At 44.5% G+C, this 17,548-nt stretch overlaps 1 protein-coding gene across 1 annotated transcript in view; it reads right to left on the bottom strand.

The window, feature by feature from the left end:
- The window catches only part of ENG (endoglin), a 49,423-nt gene that overhangs the window by 26,932 nt on the left and 4,943 nt on the right, over positions 1-17,548 (bottom strand). The window contains exons 2-5 of the mRNA XM_070758798.1: positions 13,564-13,727; positions 8,734-8,868; positions 2,410-2,575; positions 1,341-1,506 (exon numbers count right to left, since the gene is read on the bottom strand). Coding sequence (XP_070614899.1) covers positions 1,341-1,506; positions 2,410-2,575; positions 8,734-8,868; positions 13,564-13,727 — 631 coding nt within the window. The remainder of the gene's footprint in view (positions 1-1,340; positions 1,507-2,409; positions 2,576-8,733; positions 8,869-13,563; positions 13,728-17,548) is intronic.

The following is a 17,548-nucleotide window of genomic DNA, read 5'->3' as shown; positions in this document are numbered from 1 at the left end:
TTCCCCGTCTGCCTGGTCCTCCTCCTCATCCTGTTCCTCGTTCTCCCCCTCTGAGCATGTAGCCGGCAGAGTTCCAGCCGTTCCCTGAGGAGCCTCAGACTGAAGCACAACACTTACTTACGTATGTATGTATGTGTGTATGTGTTCTGCCGGCGTGTCCCAACCGCCCGTAATTACAGGGTAATTAGTCCAGAAAGACACACACCACATGATAGAAGGAAAACCCAAAAGTCTTTAGGAACAGAAAAACAGAAACAGCTCCCTTTTTAAATGTCAAAGGGATTTTCTGGTACACACAAGGCACAGGTTAAATGCAATCCAATTTCTCACCCAATAACTGGGAAATTGAGTCCAATTCTAAAGTCCAGAAAGTCCACACACAATCTTGAACAGCAAAAACCATGAACGATGGATGGATGGATGGATGGATGATAGGTTGGTAGATTAGATAGATAGGTAGATAAGTAGATAGATAGATGGATGGATGGATGATAGGTAGGTGGGTAGATTAGATAGATAGATAGATAGATAGCTGGATGGATGGATGGATGATAGGTAGGTAGGTATTATTTATTTATTTAATCAATCAATCAATCAATCAATTAATTAATTAATTTGACTTCTATGCCACCCAATCACGGACTAAGGGTGGCTTACAATAATATAAAAAAGATATAAATACGATAAAAAGAGGTCAAATATAGAAATCTAAAACTTTAAAATCCCAGTTAAAATACCCACAATTCACAACTCAACTATCCACCACAGGTAGACAGACAGACAGAAATAACAATATCACTTAGACTTATATACCACTTCACAGTGCCCTTACAGTCCTCTCTAAGCATTTTAGAGACTTAATAGCAATAGCATTTAGAATTCTATGCTGCTTCACAGTTCTTTTACAGCCCTCTCCAAGCGATTTACAGAATCAGTCTCTCGCCCCCAGCAATCGGGCTCCTCAATTGACCCACCTCAGAAAGATGGAAGGCTGAGTCAACCTTCAGCGGTGTTGAGATTTGAACTGCTGAACTACAGCTAGCAGTTAGCTGAAGTAGCCTGCAGTGCTTCACTCTAACCAGTGCACCACCCTGGCTCTTATTAGTCTATTGCCCCAACAATCTGGGTCCTCATTTGACCGACCTCAGAAGGATGGAAAGCTGAGTCAACCTTGAGTCGGTCAGGATCGAACTGCTGGCAGTCGGCAGAATTAGCCTGCAATGCCGCATTCTAACCACTGCGGGGCCCTGGCTCTATTGATTCCAAATTGCAAACTTCAAATTGACTATTTTCGTGGCCTTCAAAACCCCATCACCTCCAGCCCCCCAGACAAATCTTACCTCTCGTCTGATGAGCTCTGTTGCAGCCACAGGATGTGGGTCACTTTGCCAGAGGCTTTGTGGGAATTGGGGCATGTTTCCACCTTGTGGGAAAGGACTTCCACCTCTAGATACGACTCGGCGTTGAAATTCTGCGCCAAGACGCAGTCTTCATTTGCGCTGGGCTCTGACACACAAAAAAGGAGAAGTGGTGAGCCTTTCCGAAGAGTTTGAACTTGTCCACCAACCTGTCCACAATTGCAAAATTGTTCTTCGTTCTTAGAAACGTAGAAACACAGAAGATTGATGGCAGAAAAAGACCTCATGGTCCATCTGGTCTGCCCTTATACTATTTCCTGTATTTTATCTTAGAATGGATATATGTTTATCCCAGGCATGTTTAAATTCAGTTCCTGTGGATTTACCAACCACTTCTGCTCCAAACATCTACTATTCTTTCAGTCAAATAATATTTCCTCACGTTGCTTCTGATCTTTCCCCCAACTAACCTCAGATTTTGCCCCCCTGTTCTTGGGTTTCCTATTGAAAACACTTGTCTCTTGAACCTTATTTTACCCTTGAACATATTTAAATGTTTCGATCATGTCCCCCCTTCCCTTCTGTCCTCCAGACTACACAGATTGAGTTCATTAAGTCTTTCCTTAAGCAAGTTTTATGTTGAAGATCTTCCACTATTTTTGTAACCTGTCTTTGGACCTGTTCATCCTTTGGTAGGTGAGGTCTCCAGAACTGGACACAGTATTATTGCAAATGGGGTCTAACCAGTGCTCTACACAGTGGGATCACAATCTCCCTCTTCCTGCTTGTTATATCTCTAGCTATGCAGCCATGAATTGAATGGAAGGATGGATGAATGGATGAAATGGATGGATGGATGGATGGATGGATGGATGGATGGATGAAATGGGATGGATGAACTGGATGGATGGAAGAATGGAGGCATTGGATGGAAAGGTGATTTGGATGCATGGATGAATTGGATGATTGATTGATTTTGGGGAACCCCAGAGAAAGCTAAGCTAGGAAGCGGGCAAAATCTCTCCTGAGAAAGATTTTAACAAATACTCACCTCTCCCTACTTGGAACAGAATCCGTTGAGGGTCTTCTAACTCCGCAAAGGAAGAGACCCCACCGTACCTTTCCTTGGCCCACCTCAAAAGTTGCTCGCTGGAGTTAGGTAGGGTGGTTGTGGTTATGTTATGGTTGAAAGGAGGCAGGACGTGGCTGTGAGGATCCTACAGAAACAACACAAACAAGGAGAATGATGTTGGTGTATAGGCATTCCTCAATCTTACGACAGTCCATTAAGTGACCGTTCAAAGTTGCAATGACACCAAAAAAAGTTACTTATTGCCCATTGCAGCCTCCCCCATGGTCAATTCAGTCCCTTGGCCAATGACTCATATTTATAACAGTTGTCGTATCCCTGGGTCACACAATCCCCCTTTTGCGACCCTCTGTCAAGGGACAAGCCAGATTCACGTAACAACCTTGTGACTCTCTTAACAACTGCAGCAATTCACTTTGGGCTCAATTGTTGTCATAACTCAAGGACTACCTGCAGCAGAACTCCATACACAAATGATTTATATACCTGATAGGTATATAAAAACATGCTTGTATTTGAAGGCAACGTTGTGTTCAAATTTTCAAAGCAATCGGTGAAGAACTTTCGGAGATTTTAGATTTTGAACCAACGGACATTTATTTATTTTATTTTATTTATTTTGTCCAATACACAATGAGGGTTTTAGTGGGTATATATCAATATACACATAGTAAAATACATGATGAGGGTTATAGAGGAGATACTCGTAGTAAAATATATCTAAGAAAGAATAGAAAAGAAGATATAGTAATAGAACATATCAATGAAAGAATAGAAGAAGAGATATAGGAATAGAAGAAAGGTATAGGAGATATAGGAGAGTAGTAGGACAGGGGACGGAAGGCACTCTAGTGCACTTGTACTCGCCCCTTACTGACCTCTTAGGAATCTGGATAGATCAACCGTAGATAATCTAAGGGTAAAGTGTTGGGGGTTTGGGGATGACACTATGGAGTCCGGTAATGAGTTCCACGCTTCGACAACTCGGTTACTGAAGTCATATGTTTACAGTCAAGTTTAGAGCAGTTAATATTAAGTTTAAATCTGTTGTGTGCTCTTGTGTTGTTGTGGTTGAAGCTGAAGTAGTCGCCGATAGGCAGGACGTTGCAGCATATGATCTTGTGGGCAATACTTAGATCTTGTTTAAGGCGTCTTAGTTCTAAACTTTCTAGGCCCAGGATTGAAAGTCTAGCCTCGTAGGGTATTCTGTTTCCATTTTAATTTAATATCGATTTATTTATGGGAGTTCAAGTCCACCAGTCTTAAAAGCTGCCAAGTTTTGAAGACCTTTGCGTAAGACAATTGCTATTTGGAGTTTTTACTTAGGGGTTGTCTGCATTTTTCCCGCCCCGGAGCCCGCAGGATGAAAGCCGCAGCCTCTCTCCTTTCTGGAAGGAAAACTAATCTGCCTTTAGGATCAAAGGGATTTTATATCCCATTGTTGTCTGCCGGGACTCCCAGAAAAAAAAGGGCTCCTGATCTTGGCGTCATCTAGCATCAATCCAGAGAGGTCGCCTGCCTTCAAAACAGGCCCTTTGTGAGCCTGGCCTGGGAGGGCAGGAAAAAAGCATCCCGCCCCCTCTCCCACTTCCACCAGATATTTTTGCAGTTTCCCCCTCTAAAAATAATAATAATAATAAAACAACACGGACCAGGTTTCTTTAAAGGAGGCTGGATATTGCTGACGTTTCGGTTTTGGCTGTTTCGGTTGTATGAATGAGTTAGGTGGGTAAATTGGTTTTGGGGGACGGTTGAGGACTGTTTTTGCTTTAGCCAGGAGGTTAAGAAGCTACCTTTAAACTTATTTCGTTCTTTCTTTCTTTCTTTCTTTCTCTCTCTCTCTCTCTTTCCTCCCTCCCTCCCTATTTCTTTCTTTCTGTCCCCCTCTCCCTTCCTCCTCCCTCTTTCTTTGTCTTTCTTTCTTTCTCTCTTTCCTCCCTATTTCTTTCTTTCTCTCCCCCTCTCCCTTCCTCCCTCTTTCTTTCTTTCCTTCCTTCTTTCTTTCTCTCTCTCTTTCCTCCCTCCCTCCCTATTTCTTTCTTTCTGTCCCCCTCTCCCTTCCTCCTCCCTCTTTTTCTTTCTTTCTTTCTCTCTTTCCTCCCTATTTCTTTCTTTCTCTCCCCCCTCTCCCTTCCTCCTCCCCCCTCTCTCTTTCTTTCTTTTTTCTTTCTTTCTTTCTCTCTCTCTCTTTCCTTCCTTCCTTCATTCTTTCTTTCATTTTTCTCTTTTTCTTCCTTCCTTCCTTCTTTCCTTCCTCCCCTCCCTCCCACTTTCCCTCCCTCCCTCTTTTTCCTAATTTTTCTTCCTTCCATTCCTTTCTCCCCTCCCTCCCCCCTTACCTAGGAAGGTAAGAATCTCACAATTAATCAATGCATTGAATTTATCCATTGCTTCCCATCGCTTTAATATGGACTTTTAAAATGAATTTTAGTTCCATTAAATTGGGAATTAGTGGGAATTCTTTCTTTCTTTCTTTCATTCCTTCCTTCCTTCCCCTCTCTCTTTTTCCCCCTCTATCCCTCTCTTCTTTCTTTTTCTTTCTTTCTTTTTTCTTTCTCTCTCTCTCTCTATCTTTCTTTCTCATTCACTCACTCTGCCCCTCATTTTTCCTCCCTCCCTCTCTTTCTCCTCTTTTCCTCCTTTTCCCCCCTCTTTCTCTCTTACCTCCTTTCCTGACTCAACAATCCTTTCCTCCCTCCCCTACTCCAAAACTTTTCCACTACCCGGTGAAAAGCAGAGTTTGGCAACCACCTAACCCAGAAAGGAATTCCTAATTTGATTTGGCACCTCATTGGGTTTTTCCCCACAATCTGGACATTCCCCATCTCTACCGGTAATCTCTCCCCCGCCCTGTTGTGCCCTACACACACTTACGTGTGAGTACATCCTGGCACCCATCACTACCCGCTTGCCCCCCCTCCTACTCCCCCGGCCGGACCCAGCATGGCGAGGTTTCAAGCCGTCAAGGGTGGCTGGCATAAGCCCGACGGTGCCACGCTCAATCTGATAGCGGCTTGTGCCTTGAATTCCCTCCCATCCTCATTGTCAGCCCCCCCCCTTTATTATTAGACACAAATAGGAAAAAGTTTGTTTTCTTTTTTTTATAAAAAAGAAGTAACAAACTGCCCCAGGCTGAGCCGTGAGCCGGCTGGAGCTGGGGCCCAGAGGAAATGGGTCATTTTTCCGATTCGCCGTGCGTCACAGAAAACCAGGCAGCTGAAAAGGAAAACAGACGCCGCCGTGGAGTCAAGCTAACAGATTGAACGGCGGGAGAGACTCGGCTTCACAGCTCTGTTTAGACGGGCAACGCTACTAAGGGATTTGGGGCCAGGCTTTGGGTCAGCTACCCTACCACGCAAGGTTGTTGTGCAGGGGGGGGGGGAACTTGTGCCATCTTCCGTTCGTGTTTCATCGGTTGAGGGGGATGAGATGCACAGCTGTCTGGATGCCTTTGGTCCCAAATTTTACAATATTCAACCCTTAACAACAACAACTACTACTTCAGCTTCAACCACAACAACACAAGAGCATGCAACAGATTTAAACTTAATATTAACAGCTCCAAATGTGACTGTAAAAAATAGGACTTCAGTAACCGAGTTGTCGAAGCGTGGAACTCATTACCGGACTCCATAGTGTCATCCCCAAACCCCCAACACTTTACCCTTAGATAGGTCAACCCCTATGGTTGACCTATCCAGATTCCTAAGAGGTCAGTAAGGGGCGAGTACAAGTGCACTAGAGTGCCTTCTGTCCCCTGTCCTATTGCTCTCCCATATCTCCTATACCTTTCTTCTATTCCTATATCTCTTCTTCTATTCTTTCATTGATACGTTCTATTACTATACCTTCTTTTCTATTATTTCTTAAATATATTTACTATGAGTATCTCCTCTATAACCTTCATCATGTATTTTACTGTGTGTGTGTGTGTGTGTGTGTGTGTGTGTGTGTGTGTATATTCGCCTTAGAACAAGGACAGAAACACCAGCCTGAAGATGATGAGTGGGACCTCATCGAAACGTCGCCAGAAATTTCCAAATCCTACACGGGAAGAAACCCAAATATACCAAGACCGTCATATATATATATATATATATATATCCACTAAAACTCTCATTGTGTATCGAAATAAATAAATAAATAAATAAATAAATAAATAAATAAATAAATAAATAAATAAATAAATAATAACTAACTAACAACAACAGAGTTGCAAGGGACTTTGGAAGTCTTCTAGTCCAACCCTCTGCTTAGGCAGGAAATCCTACACTACTTCAGACAGATGGTTGTCCAATGTCTTCTTAAAAATCTTCCAGTGTTGGGGTATTCACAATTTCTGGAGGCAAGCAGTTCCACTGATCAACTGTTCTGACTGTCAGGAAATTTCTCTTTAGTTCTAGTTGCTACTCTCCTTGTTTAGTTTCATAGAAACATAGAAACATAGAAGTCTGACGGCAGAAAAAGACCTCATGGTCCATCTAGTCTGCCCTTATACTATTTCCTGTATTTTATCTTACAATGGATATATGTTTATCCCAGGCATGTTTAAATTCAGTTACTGTGGATTTACCAACCACGTCTGCTGGAAGTTTGTTCCAAGGATCTACTACTCTTTCAGTAAAATAATATTTTCTCACGTTGCTTTTGATCTTTCCCCCAACTAACTTCACATTGTGTCCCCTTGTTCTTGTGTTCACTTTCCTATTCAAAACACTTCCGTCCTGAACCTTATTTAACCCTTTAACACAGGGGTCCCCAAACTTTTTACACAGGGGGCCAGTTCACTGTCTCTCGGACTGTTGGAGGGCCGGACTATAAAAAAACCCTATGAACAAATCCCTATGCAACTGCACATACCTTATTTTAAAATAAAAAGCAAAATGGGAACGTACTATTTAGAGGGGAGAAGAAGTCTGAAATTCATATATGTTTATGTTTTGTTTTTAATTTTTTTTTGTTAACATCTGATTGGCTATACAAGGTTTTCTTGGCTTATAGAAAAATGTATAAAGAAAGAAGGAAGCACTTTGGCATAATGGTTAATAAGTTAGAAATATAATTGGTGTTGTACTTTTTTGAGGAGGGAATTTAATTAAAAGAAAATGAATGTAACTGGATGACAAAATTAGGGGGGGAAAATTGCAACTTTTTTGATGATTGATGTTAGTTGCTAACAAAATACCGCATTTTATTCATGGGAAATTAGATGTGCTCCTGTCACTCACCCGCGGGCCGGATAAATGGCCTCAGCGGGCCGCATGTGGCCTGCGGGCCATAGTTTGGGGACTGCTGCTTTAACATATGGGTTTCCACCCATTGCTTCTTGTTCTACCCTCAGAGACTTTGGAGAACAGCCCGACTCCCTCTTTGGGGCAACCCCTGAGATACTGGAAGACTGCTATCATGTCTCCCCTGGTCCTTCTTTTCATTAAACTAGCCATGCCCAGTTCCTGCCACCGTTCTTCATATGTTTTAGCCTCCAGTCTCCTCATCATCTTGGTTACTCTTCTCTGCACTTTTTCTAGAGTGTCCTGTTTAGTATTAAGATAAGGCAACTGAGTTAAACCCTGACTTAGTCATGTTTGGAGCAGATCTATTTAAATAATTGGGAGGTGGTATGTGACTACATTTAAGAAAACTTTCTGGCATTGATATACTGCCATAATGTACCTTTCTCTGCTATTTCTTTGGGTCAAGCACACACGCTCAGAAATACACAGCAAAGAGTGTATATCATCTGTGCTGTTTGCTGGAAGGCAGAGGCAAAATTTCACCCCCTTATTTTCCTCCCCAAAACTTCCTAGACTCCAAAAAATCTATCGTATATCGTTTTGAATGAAGGAATCAAATCTGAGCCTTTTAAGTGAAACCAGCACACTCCTTTATCGTCTTCATCTTTTTCTCCTATTCATTCCCTAGTCCAGTGTTTCCCAACCTTGACAACTTGAAGATATTTGGACTTCAATTCCCAGAATTCCCCAGCCAGCGAATGCTGGCTGGGGAATTCTGGGAGTTGAAGTCCAGATATCTTCAAGTTGCCAAGGTTGGGAAACACTGCCCTAGTCATTCCCTTACTCATTCCCCTACTCATCCTTTTCCCCTTCTCATAGATGACCTCAAGGGTTGTTCCCGACACCACAATTCTACCACCAAAGTGGAACTCAAAGGTTATTAGCAGGGCAGCGAGTCCACCAAGACTCCCAATCCAACTTCTCCTTTGCCACCAACCGGGCCCGTGGAACTCCAATCCACAAGGTCCAAAATCCTAGTATTGCTACTCACGTGAACAATGAAGAGGTGGCAATCTTCAGCTGAATGGATAGTCAGGATGAAGCTGCTGATGGAGTTCAGGATGAAGACGGCTTTGCAGCTGCTTTTAGCTGCACTTGAAGACACGTTGAGCTGAAGACGGGACAGCTAGGAGAACAAGAGAGAGACAGGTGGCTGTTACTTTTCTGAGCATGCTAAGAAGCAACCCATATAGGGGAGAAGGTTCAGAGACACCCCACATCTTCAAAAAGACCGTTGCAGTTGAGTCCTTTGGGATTGGGCGGTATACAAGTTGAATAAATAAAATAAGACATTTGCCCTCAAGGTTTGGAAACCAGTTCTGTTATGTGGAAAGATTTTGCAATCTGTCTTTCTCCATCCATCCATCCAGTCATCAGTCAGTCAGTCAGTCAATCTGTCCGTCCGTCCGTCCGTCCGTCCATCCATCCAACTATCTATCTATCTATCTATCTATCTATCTATCTATCTATCTATCTATCTATCTATCTATCTATCTATCTATCTATCTATCTATCTATCTATCTATCAGTGTCTGGGTCTGTCTGTCTGTCTGTCCGTCTTTCTCTCTCATGTCTGCCTGCCTACCTATGTCCTGTCTGTCTGTCTGTCTGTCTGTCTGTCTATCTTATCTATCCTATCTATCTATCTATCTATCTATCTATCTATCTATCTATCTATCATCTATCTATCTATCTATCTATCTATCTATCTATCTATCTTCTATCTTTATCTGTGTATCATTAATCTATATATGTCTATCTACCTACCTACCAACCAACCTACCTACCTACCTACCTACAAACCTACCTAACTATATCATATATCATCTTTCTGTCTTTCTACCTTTCTATCTACCTTTCTATTTGTCTGTCTGTCTGTCTGTCTGTCTACCTATCATCTATCCATTCATCCACTTCTCCCTCCCTCCCTCCCTCCATTCACTCAACTTGTCTGTTGACCTGTCTAGCCATCTGGAGGGCTAGATGGATGGCAACCTGCCAGGCCTCTCTCCTCCACCGGTTCAAAGCCACTTGCCTTCTCAAAAACTAGATAGCACTAGTCTGCGCAAAAAGTGACGGCGCCTCTGGGCTCCCCATCCTCCCCGGCCGCCCAATTCTTACCAAACAGAGGGTGAGACCTGGGAACCCTCGCCCAGACCTCCCTCCCTGACTCCGACAGCGAAGCAAGAAACCCAAACAAAGAAAAATAACAAGAACCACTGACTGGGCCCCACCGAATGCCTCTCGGCTCCCATTGAGGGCACAAGCCCAGGGGTCAAACAGCGAGCAGGGAAGGCTTTGCTTCTATTTTTACCTCCCCACTTCATCCGCCGCGGCCCCCCCTACCACCACTTGGGAGCCATTGTTCCTCCCTTGGAGAACTCAGCAAGATTTCTTGTTGCCTCTTTCGGCCGGGAGATCTGCTTATAGAAATCAGCTTCCAGTAATTCTTTCCCGCTCGGAGACAGCCTTCGCGACCCGCCTCGATGTTGGGGCCGCTTGTCTGAATGCCACAGCCGTGACATCACAGCGGCCTCATAGAAACCTAGAAGATTGATGGCAGAAAAAGACCTCCTGGTCCATCTAGTCTGCCCTTATACTATTTCCTGTATTTTATTTTAGGATGGATCTATGTTTATCCCAGGCATGTTTAAATTCAGTGACTGTGGATTGACCAACCACGTCTGCTGGAAGTTTGTTCCAAGCATCTACTACTCTTTTAGTCAAATAATATTTTCTGATGTTACTTCTGATCTTTCCCCCAACTAAGCTCAGATTGTGCCCCCTTGTTCTTGGGTTCACTTTCCTATTAAAAACACTTCTCTCCTGAACCTTATTTAACATATTTAAATGTTTCGATCATGTCCCCCCTTTTCCTTCTGTCCTCCAGACTATACAGATTGAGTTCATGAAGTCTTTCCTGATTGGTTTTATGCTTAAGACCTTCCACTACCCTTCTTGTACCTTACATGCAGGAACCTTGCCATGCTCTAGAATTTGAGTCAGCTAACAACCCTGGTCGTAAGTGGAGAACTAAATGTATTGGTGGCCTTGATATTCTCTCTCTCTCTCTCTCATCTCTATTCAGTCTATGTGTCTGTCCATCCATCTATTCTACAATATCTGTTATCTATCTATCCATATCTCTATCTCTCTTTCAACTCTCTATCTCTCATCTCTACCTCTATCATCTCTCTCTCTGTGTCTATCTGTCTGTCTGCCTGTCTGTCTGTCTGTCTGTCTGTCTGTCTGTTTCAGTCAAATAATATTTTCTCACCTTGCTTCTGATCTTTCCCCCCAATTAATCTCAGATGGTGCCCCCTTGTCCTTGGGTTCACTTTCCTATTAAAAATACTTCCCTCCTGAGACTTATTTAACCCTTTAATGTATTTAAATGTTTTGATCATGTCCTCCCTTTCCCTTCTGTCCTCCACCATTTTTTTAAGCCCGTCTTTGGACCCGTTCAGTTTGATCCATCTCTTTTTGTAGGCGAGGTCTCCAGAACTGGACACAGTATTATTCCAAATGTGGTCTCACCAGCGCTCGATACAGCGGGATCACCATCTCCCTCTTCCTGCGTGTTATACCTCTAGCTATGCAGCGAAGCCTCCTATCGATTTCGGGGCCAGCTGGTCGCCTGGGTAGCTGATGGGAGACCGGAAGGCGGTCAACTGGGCCTGGTGGCCCAGCCGTAACTGCCTCTTCAAACCGTTTTGAGTTGAAGACTTGGCCTGCCCAACCGGTTCTCTGGGGTCCTTGGTGGTGTCTGGGTTTACACACTCAACTAGGTAACATTCCCAGCACTGATTGGGTTCCCTAGTTGGGTCGTGAAATGTCTGTGAGAGAAGCACCAAGGTCAAAGACAAGCAAGGACCTCGCAGTCCTCCTCTTCCTCCACTCCGTATACCTCGCTCTCTTCTAGCATTGATGATGACCCTGAGCTGGGTCCTGAAAGGAAACAGCCAAGTTCAGAGAGAGTGCCAAGGACCCCAAAATTCTCCTCCTTCCTCCTCCTCCTCCTCCTCTTCCTCTCCCCACACCTTCTAGCACTGATGATATCCCCTGGGTGGGTAATGAAATGTCTCCAAGAAAACAGTTCAGGTCAGAGGACCCCAAAATTATCCTCCTCCTCCTTCTTCTTCCTCCTCCTCCTCCCTCCTCTTCTTCCTCTTCTTCTCCCCATGCTGTTCTAGCACTGATTATGTCCCCTAGTTGGGTAATGAAATGTCTCTAAGAAAACAGCCAAGGTCAAAGAGAATCAACAATCCCAAAATTATCTTCCTCCTCCTCCTCGTCCTCCTCCTCCTCCTCGTCCTCCTCCTCCTCCTCGTCCTCCTCCTCCTCCTCCTTGTCCTCCTCCTCCTCCTCCCACGCCTTCTAGAATTGATGATATTCCCTGGGTGGGTAATGAAATGTTTCCAAAAAAACTGCTAAGGTCAGAGGACCCCAAAATTATCCTCCTCCTCCCTCCTCCTCTTCCTCCTTCTAGCATTGATGATATTCCCTGGGTGGGTAATGAAATGTCTCCAAGAAAACAGCTAAGGTCAGAGAGAAACAATCCCAAAATTATCTACCCCTTCCTCTTCCTCCTCCTCTTCCTCTCCCCACACCTCCTAGCATTGATGACATTCCCTGGATGGGTAATGAAATGTCTCCAAAAAAACAGCCAAGGTCAGAGGACCCCCAAATTATCCTCCTTCTCCTCCTTCTCCTCTTCCTCTCCCCACACCGTTCTAGCACTGATGATGTCCCCTAGTTGGGTAAAAAAATGTCTCCAAGAAAACAGCCAAAGTCAGAGAGAAACAACAAAACCAATACAGTGATACCTCGTCTTACAAACGCCTCGTCATACAAACTTTTCGAGATACAAACCTGGGGTTTAAGATTTTTTTGCCTCTTCTTACAAACTATTTTCGCCTTACAAACCCACCGCCGCCACTGGGAAACCCCACCTCCGGACTTCCGTTGCCAGCAAAGCACCCGTTTTTGCACTGCTGGGATTCCCCTGAGGCTCCCCTCCATGGGAAACCCCACCTCCGGACTTCCGTGTTTTTGTGATGTTGCAGGGGAATCCCAGCAGCGCAAAAACGAGCGCTTCGCTGGCCATGAAAGTCCGGAGGTGGGGTTTCCCAGCGAGGGGAGCCTCAGTGAAATCGCAGCATCGCAAAAACACAGAGGTCTGGAGCTGGGGTTTCGAGGACTTCGGTGTTTTTGCGATGCTGTGATTTCACTGATGTTCCCTTCGCTGGGAAACCCCACCTCCGGATTTCCGTTGCCAGCGAAGCGCAAAAACACAGAAGTCCGGATATGGGGTTTACCATGGAGGGGAGCCTCAGGGGAATCCCAGCAGCACAAAAACGGGCGCTTCGGCTGGCAAAAGGGGTGAATTTTGGGCTTGCACGCATTAATTAATTTTCCATTGATTCCTATGGGAAACATTGTTTCGTCTTACAAACTTTTCACCTTAAGAACCTCATTCCGGAACCAATTAAGTTTGTAAGACGAGGTATCACTGTATTATCTTCCTCCTCCTCCCTCTCTCACCCCAATTTCAAATAGGCAGGTGAATTGCAGTGAAGTGAGATCACAAGCACCATTGTTGTTTTATTCAGCACCTGCTTTATTCGGCGTCCGATGCTAAGCGAGGACTCTTATCAATTCAAAAGGCAGATTCCTTGAAAGGAATTTTGAGTGTGGGAATGGCAGAAAAACCAGTTTGGGGGGGGGGGGATTGAAATCATACACACACACAAACACACGCACAAACAAACAAACACACACACACACCTGTTAGTGGAGGCTTGCCCGATCAGCTACTCACCTGGGATCTGCTGTATTTCAAATGCAGAATATGGACCTCCAGCTCAGGATCGATCGGGCCGTGGGCCTCGCAACCGCTGGGCACCACACCGGTTGTGTAGAAGACCTTGACCGCCTGGTCTTTGGTGATGGGCTCCGGAACACATCCCAAGGAATTCAACCCACCTAGGAAAGTAAGAACATCACAATTATGTTGCTCACTTGTTACGTTATTGAGCACTCCGGAAGCAGCAGGTCAATACATTGAATTTATCTGTTGTTTACAAACCCTTTCATTATTTCCTTTGGCTTTTTAAAATGGAGATGCTGAATTCATTCTCGTTTTTGTCCCATGTGATTGGACTTAAGGTTTGGGGAAGAAAGAGGCCAGCTGGGAATTTTTCTTTTCTTTTTTTCTTTTCTTTCCCTTTCCTTTCATTTTCCTTCCTTCCTTCTTTCTTTCTCCTTCCTTGCTTCCATCCATCCTTCCTTTCTTCCTCTTTCTTTCTTTCTTTCTTTCTTTCTTTCCTTCTTTCTTTCTTTCCTTCCTTCCTTTCTCTCTCTCTCTTTCTTTCTTTCTTTTCATTTTCTTTCTGTTCTTCACTTTCCCTCTCCCCCCTCTGCCCCCTCTCTCTCTCTTTCTCTCTCTCTCTCTTTCTTTCTTTCTTTTCTTCCTTCCTTCCTTTCTTTCTCACTCCCTCCTTTCTTCCTTCCTTCCTTCCATTCTCTTTCTCTATCTATCTATCTATCTATCTATCTATCTATCTATCTATCTATCTATCTATCTATCTATCTATCTATCGCATTTGACTTTCTACCGCTTCACAGTGCTTTTACAGCCCTCTCTAAGCAGTTTATAGAGAGAAAGCCTCTTGCCCCCAACAATCTGGGTCCTCATTTTATCGACCTCGGAAGGATTAAATTGTTGGGGGTTTTAATGTAATTTTATTATTAGATTTGTCCCATTGTTATACTGTTTTTATTATTGTTGTGAGCCGCCCCGAGTCTTGGGAGAGGGGCGGCATACAAATCTAATAAATTGAATGGAATGGAATGGAATGGAAGGCTGAGTCAACCTTGAGCCTGGTGATATTCGATCTGCCAAACAGCTGCCAGGCAGTGATCAGCAGAAGCAGCCTGCAGTACTGCGCTCTAACCACTGTGCCATCTAGGCTCCTACCACAGAATCCATGCTCAAGCAGGAGGAAGCCCAAGCTCCCTGCCCCGCCTCGCCTGACGCGTGGAGCTGTTCAACTCCACCATTGTCCTGAATTTCCTCCAAGAGGACCAAACTAGGCCCGTCCCAGCCTAGCCGCATCGGAGGAAGACAAATAAGAGAATTTATCTGGCCTCCGCAGGCCTGAATCACCCTTCCCCTTTCGGAGCCCGTCTAGGAAAATAACTGACGGGACAAGACACCGGTGGGTGGAGAGAGGGGGGTGGGAAGAGGCTCAACCTCGTGGCTACACAGGATTCTGCACACGACTATCTGTTTACTTTGTCCCCCAGGCGCCAAAGAGCTCTGTGTGAGTAGAGTGCCGAGAAAAAACGCCGGTGAGATTAGATCAGGCTGGCGACAGAGGGCAAAGTCAATGGAGACGGGATTCTGCCATGGGTGGCACCATCCGATCTCGCGGGAGGGAGGTTAAACAAGAGGGCAAAGAAGGAGGAGAGATTCTCACATCAGGGAAGACCCACCGGGCTGCACCAAGACGTGGTTTGTGTTGGCCAGAGAAAGCCACCTCTCCAAAGCTCCAATTGAGGTTGGAGATGCAGCCCAGGCTGAGCAACATTTCTATGCTGTGCCCAGGGGTATGGAGTGGGGTAGCGAAAGTGGAGCTCCATCCCAGAGCACCCAATTTGCACCGAAAGATGTTGAAAATGCAGGGCGTCCTGCATAAGAGATGCCCGCAGTGTGGTAGTAAGAATTTTGGTAGCCCTTCATTGGTTGTACCTTTTTCAACCACCAAGGGGTCCCTGGAACCCATTCAGTCTACGGGGCCAGCTGCGGCTTTGTGCATCGCTGATGCTTTGTGCATCGCTCAGATCTTGACCTGGAATGATCATCACGGACACCACAAAAAGGATGGTTAGGAAAGGAAGGTTTTTTTTCCCTTTCTCAGGGAATTTTCTAAGTTAGATTCTTTCATCTATCCATCACCATCTCCTTTTTCTCTCTTTTGTCTATTTAGCCATTTTCCATCCAAATTATATTTCTATTATCATCCATCTATCCATCCACATATTGAAGAGTATAGACATGAAGTATTATATATAAAGAAAAGGATAGAAGAAAAGATATAAAAATAGAGGAGAAGATCTATGAAAGGAAGAAAAGATATATGAGATATGAGATAAGGAGAGACAATAGGACAGGGGACGAAAGGCACACTAGTGCACTTATGGAAGTACTTCCTGGAAGCCTTGATTCTCCATTTTTGAAAGGCCTGGTTCTTAAACTATTTCTCTTTGTTTTACTTTCCTACTTTCTTCCTCTCTTCCAGATGTTAGTGATCAGAATGTGAACAATGCATTAGCTGGGGGAGGGGGGAAACAGAGCAGAAATTTTGATTCTTCTTGATTCTCCTCCTCCTCCTCTTCCTCCTCTTCCTCTCCCTTCCTCTTCCTCCTCCTCCTCTTCCTCTCCCTTCCTCTTCCTCCTCTTCCTCTCCCTTCCTCTTCCTCCTCCTCTCCTTCCCCTTTCTTCTTCTTCTTCTTCTTCCTCTCCTTCTCCTCCTCTTCCCCTTCCCCTTTCTTCTTCTTCTTCTTCCTCTCATTCTCCTCCTCTTCCCCTTTCTTCTTCTTCTTCTTCTTCTTCTTCTTCTTCTTCTTCTTCTTCCTCTCCTTCTCCTTCTCTTCTTCTCCTCCTCCTCTTCTCCTTCCCTTCTCTTCTCCTTCTCCTTCTTCTCCTCCTCTTCCCCTTTTCCTTCTTCTCTTTTTCTTCTCTTCCTCTTTTCCTGTACTTCTCCTTCTCTTTTTCCTTTTCTTCTCCTTCTCCTTTTCTCCTCCTCTTCTCCATCTCTCCTCCTCCGCTTCTCCTCCTCCTTCTCCTCCTCCCCTTCTCTTCTCCTTTTCCTTCTCTTCTCCTTCTCCTCTTCCCCTTCTCCTCCTCCTCTTCTTCTCCTTTTCTCCTTCTCCTCCTCCTTTCTCCATCTCTTCTCTTCTTTTCTCTTCTCCTTCTTCTCCCTCTCCTTCTCTTCTCCTTCTCCTTGCCCTCCTCCTCTTCCCCTTCTCCTCCTCTTCTCCTTTTACTCCTTCTCCTTTCTCCATCTCTCCTCTTCTTTTCTCTTCTCCTTCGCCTTCTTCTCCCTCTCCTTCTCCTTCTCTTCCCCTTCTCCTTGCCCTCCTCCTCTTTCCCTTCTCCTCCTCTTCTCCTTTTACTCCTTTTCCTTTCTCCATCTCTCCTCTTCTTTTCTCTTCTCCTTCTCCTTCTTCTCCCCCTCCCCCTCTTCCTCCTTTATCACGGTTCCTCCTCCATCTCTCTGCTTCCCTCCCAATCATTTTAAATGATATTTCCCTTGAGAATTACATTTCACCCCCACAAGTTACCATTTGTGCTTGCCAAACATCTGGATTTCATCCTCTCCAAAAAATATTACAGTCACGTTTTCAATTTCTTTTCCTTTTTTAAAAAAAATGGTGAGTGGGTGAAAATAGAGAATTTAGCACAGTCATCTCCCAAATGAACTGTATTTTCAGCTAGTGAAGTTCCCCTTTTGGATTTTCTCAGCCTCAAGCGACCCAGGCGGGGAAAGCTGTGTCCTACCTTAAAAGTTCGTTGTTAGCCTACCTTAAAGGGAGAGTGAAATTTTTACATATTTTTAAATGTTTCCTCCCTCCTCATAGCCAGCTGCCTTCAGATAGAGTATTTTCTTTTGGAAGGAAAGGTATTTTACACCTTTCCCAAATGGTCAAGTAGGATGCTTGGCTGCATAGCTAGAGGTATAACAAGCAGGAAGAGGGAGATTGTGATCCCCTTATATAGAGCGCTGGTGAGACCACATTTG

This window comes from Erythrolamprus reginae, chromosome 8, assembly GCF_031021105.1.
Source record: "Erythrolamprus reginae isolate rEryReg1 chromosome 8, rEryReg1.hap1, whole genome shotgun sequence".
Lineage (NCBI taxonomy): Eukaryota > Metazoa > Chordata > Lepidosauria > Squamata > Dipsadidae > Erythrolamprus > Erythrolamprus reginae.
This window is presented reverse-complemented; position numbering and strand designations above follow the sequence as displayed.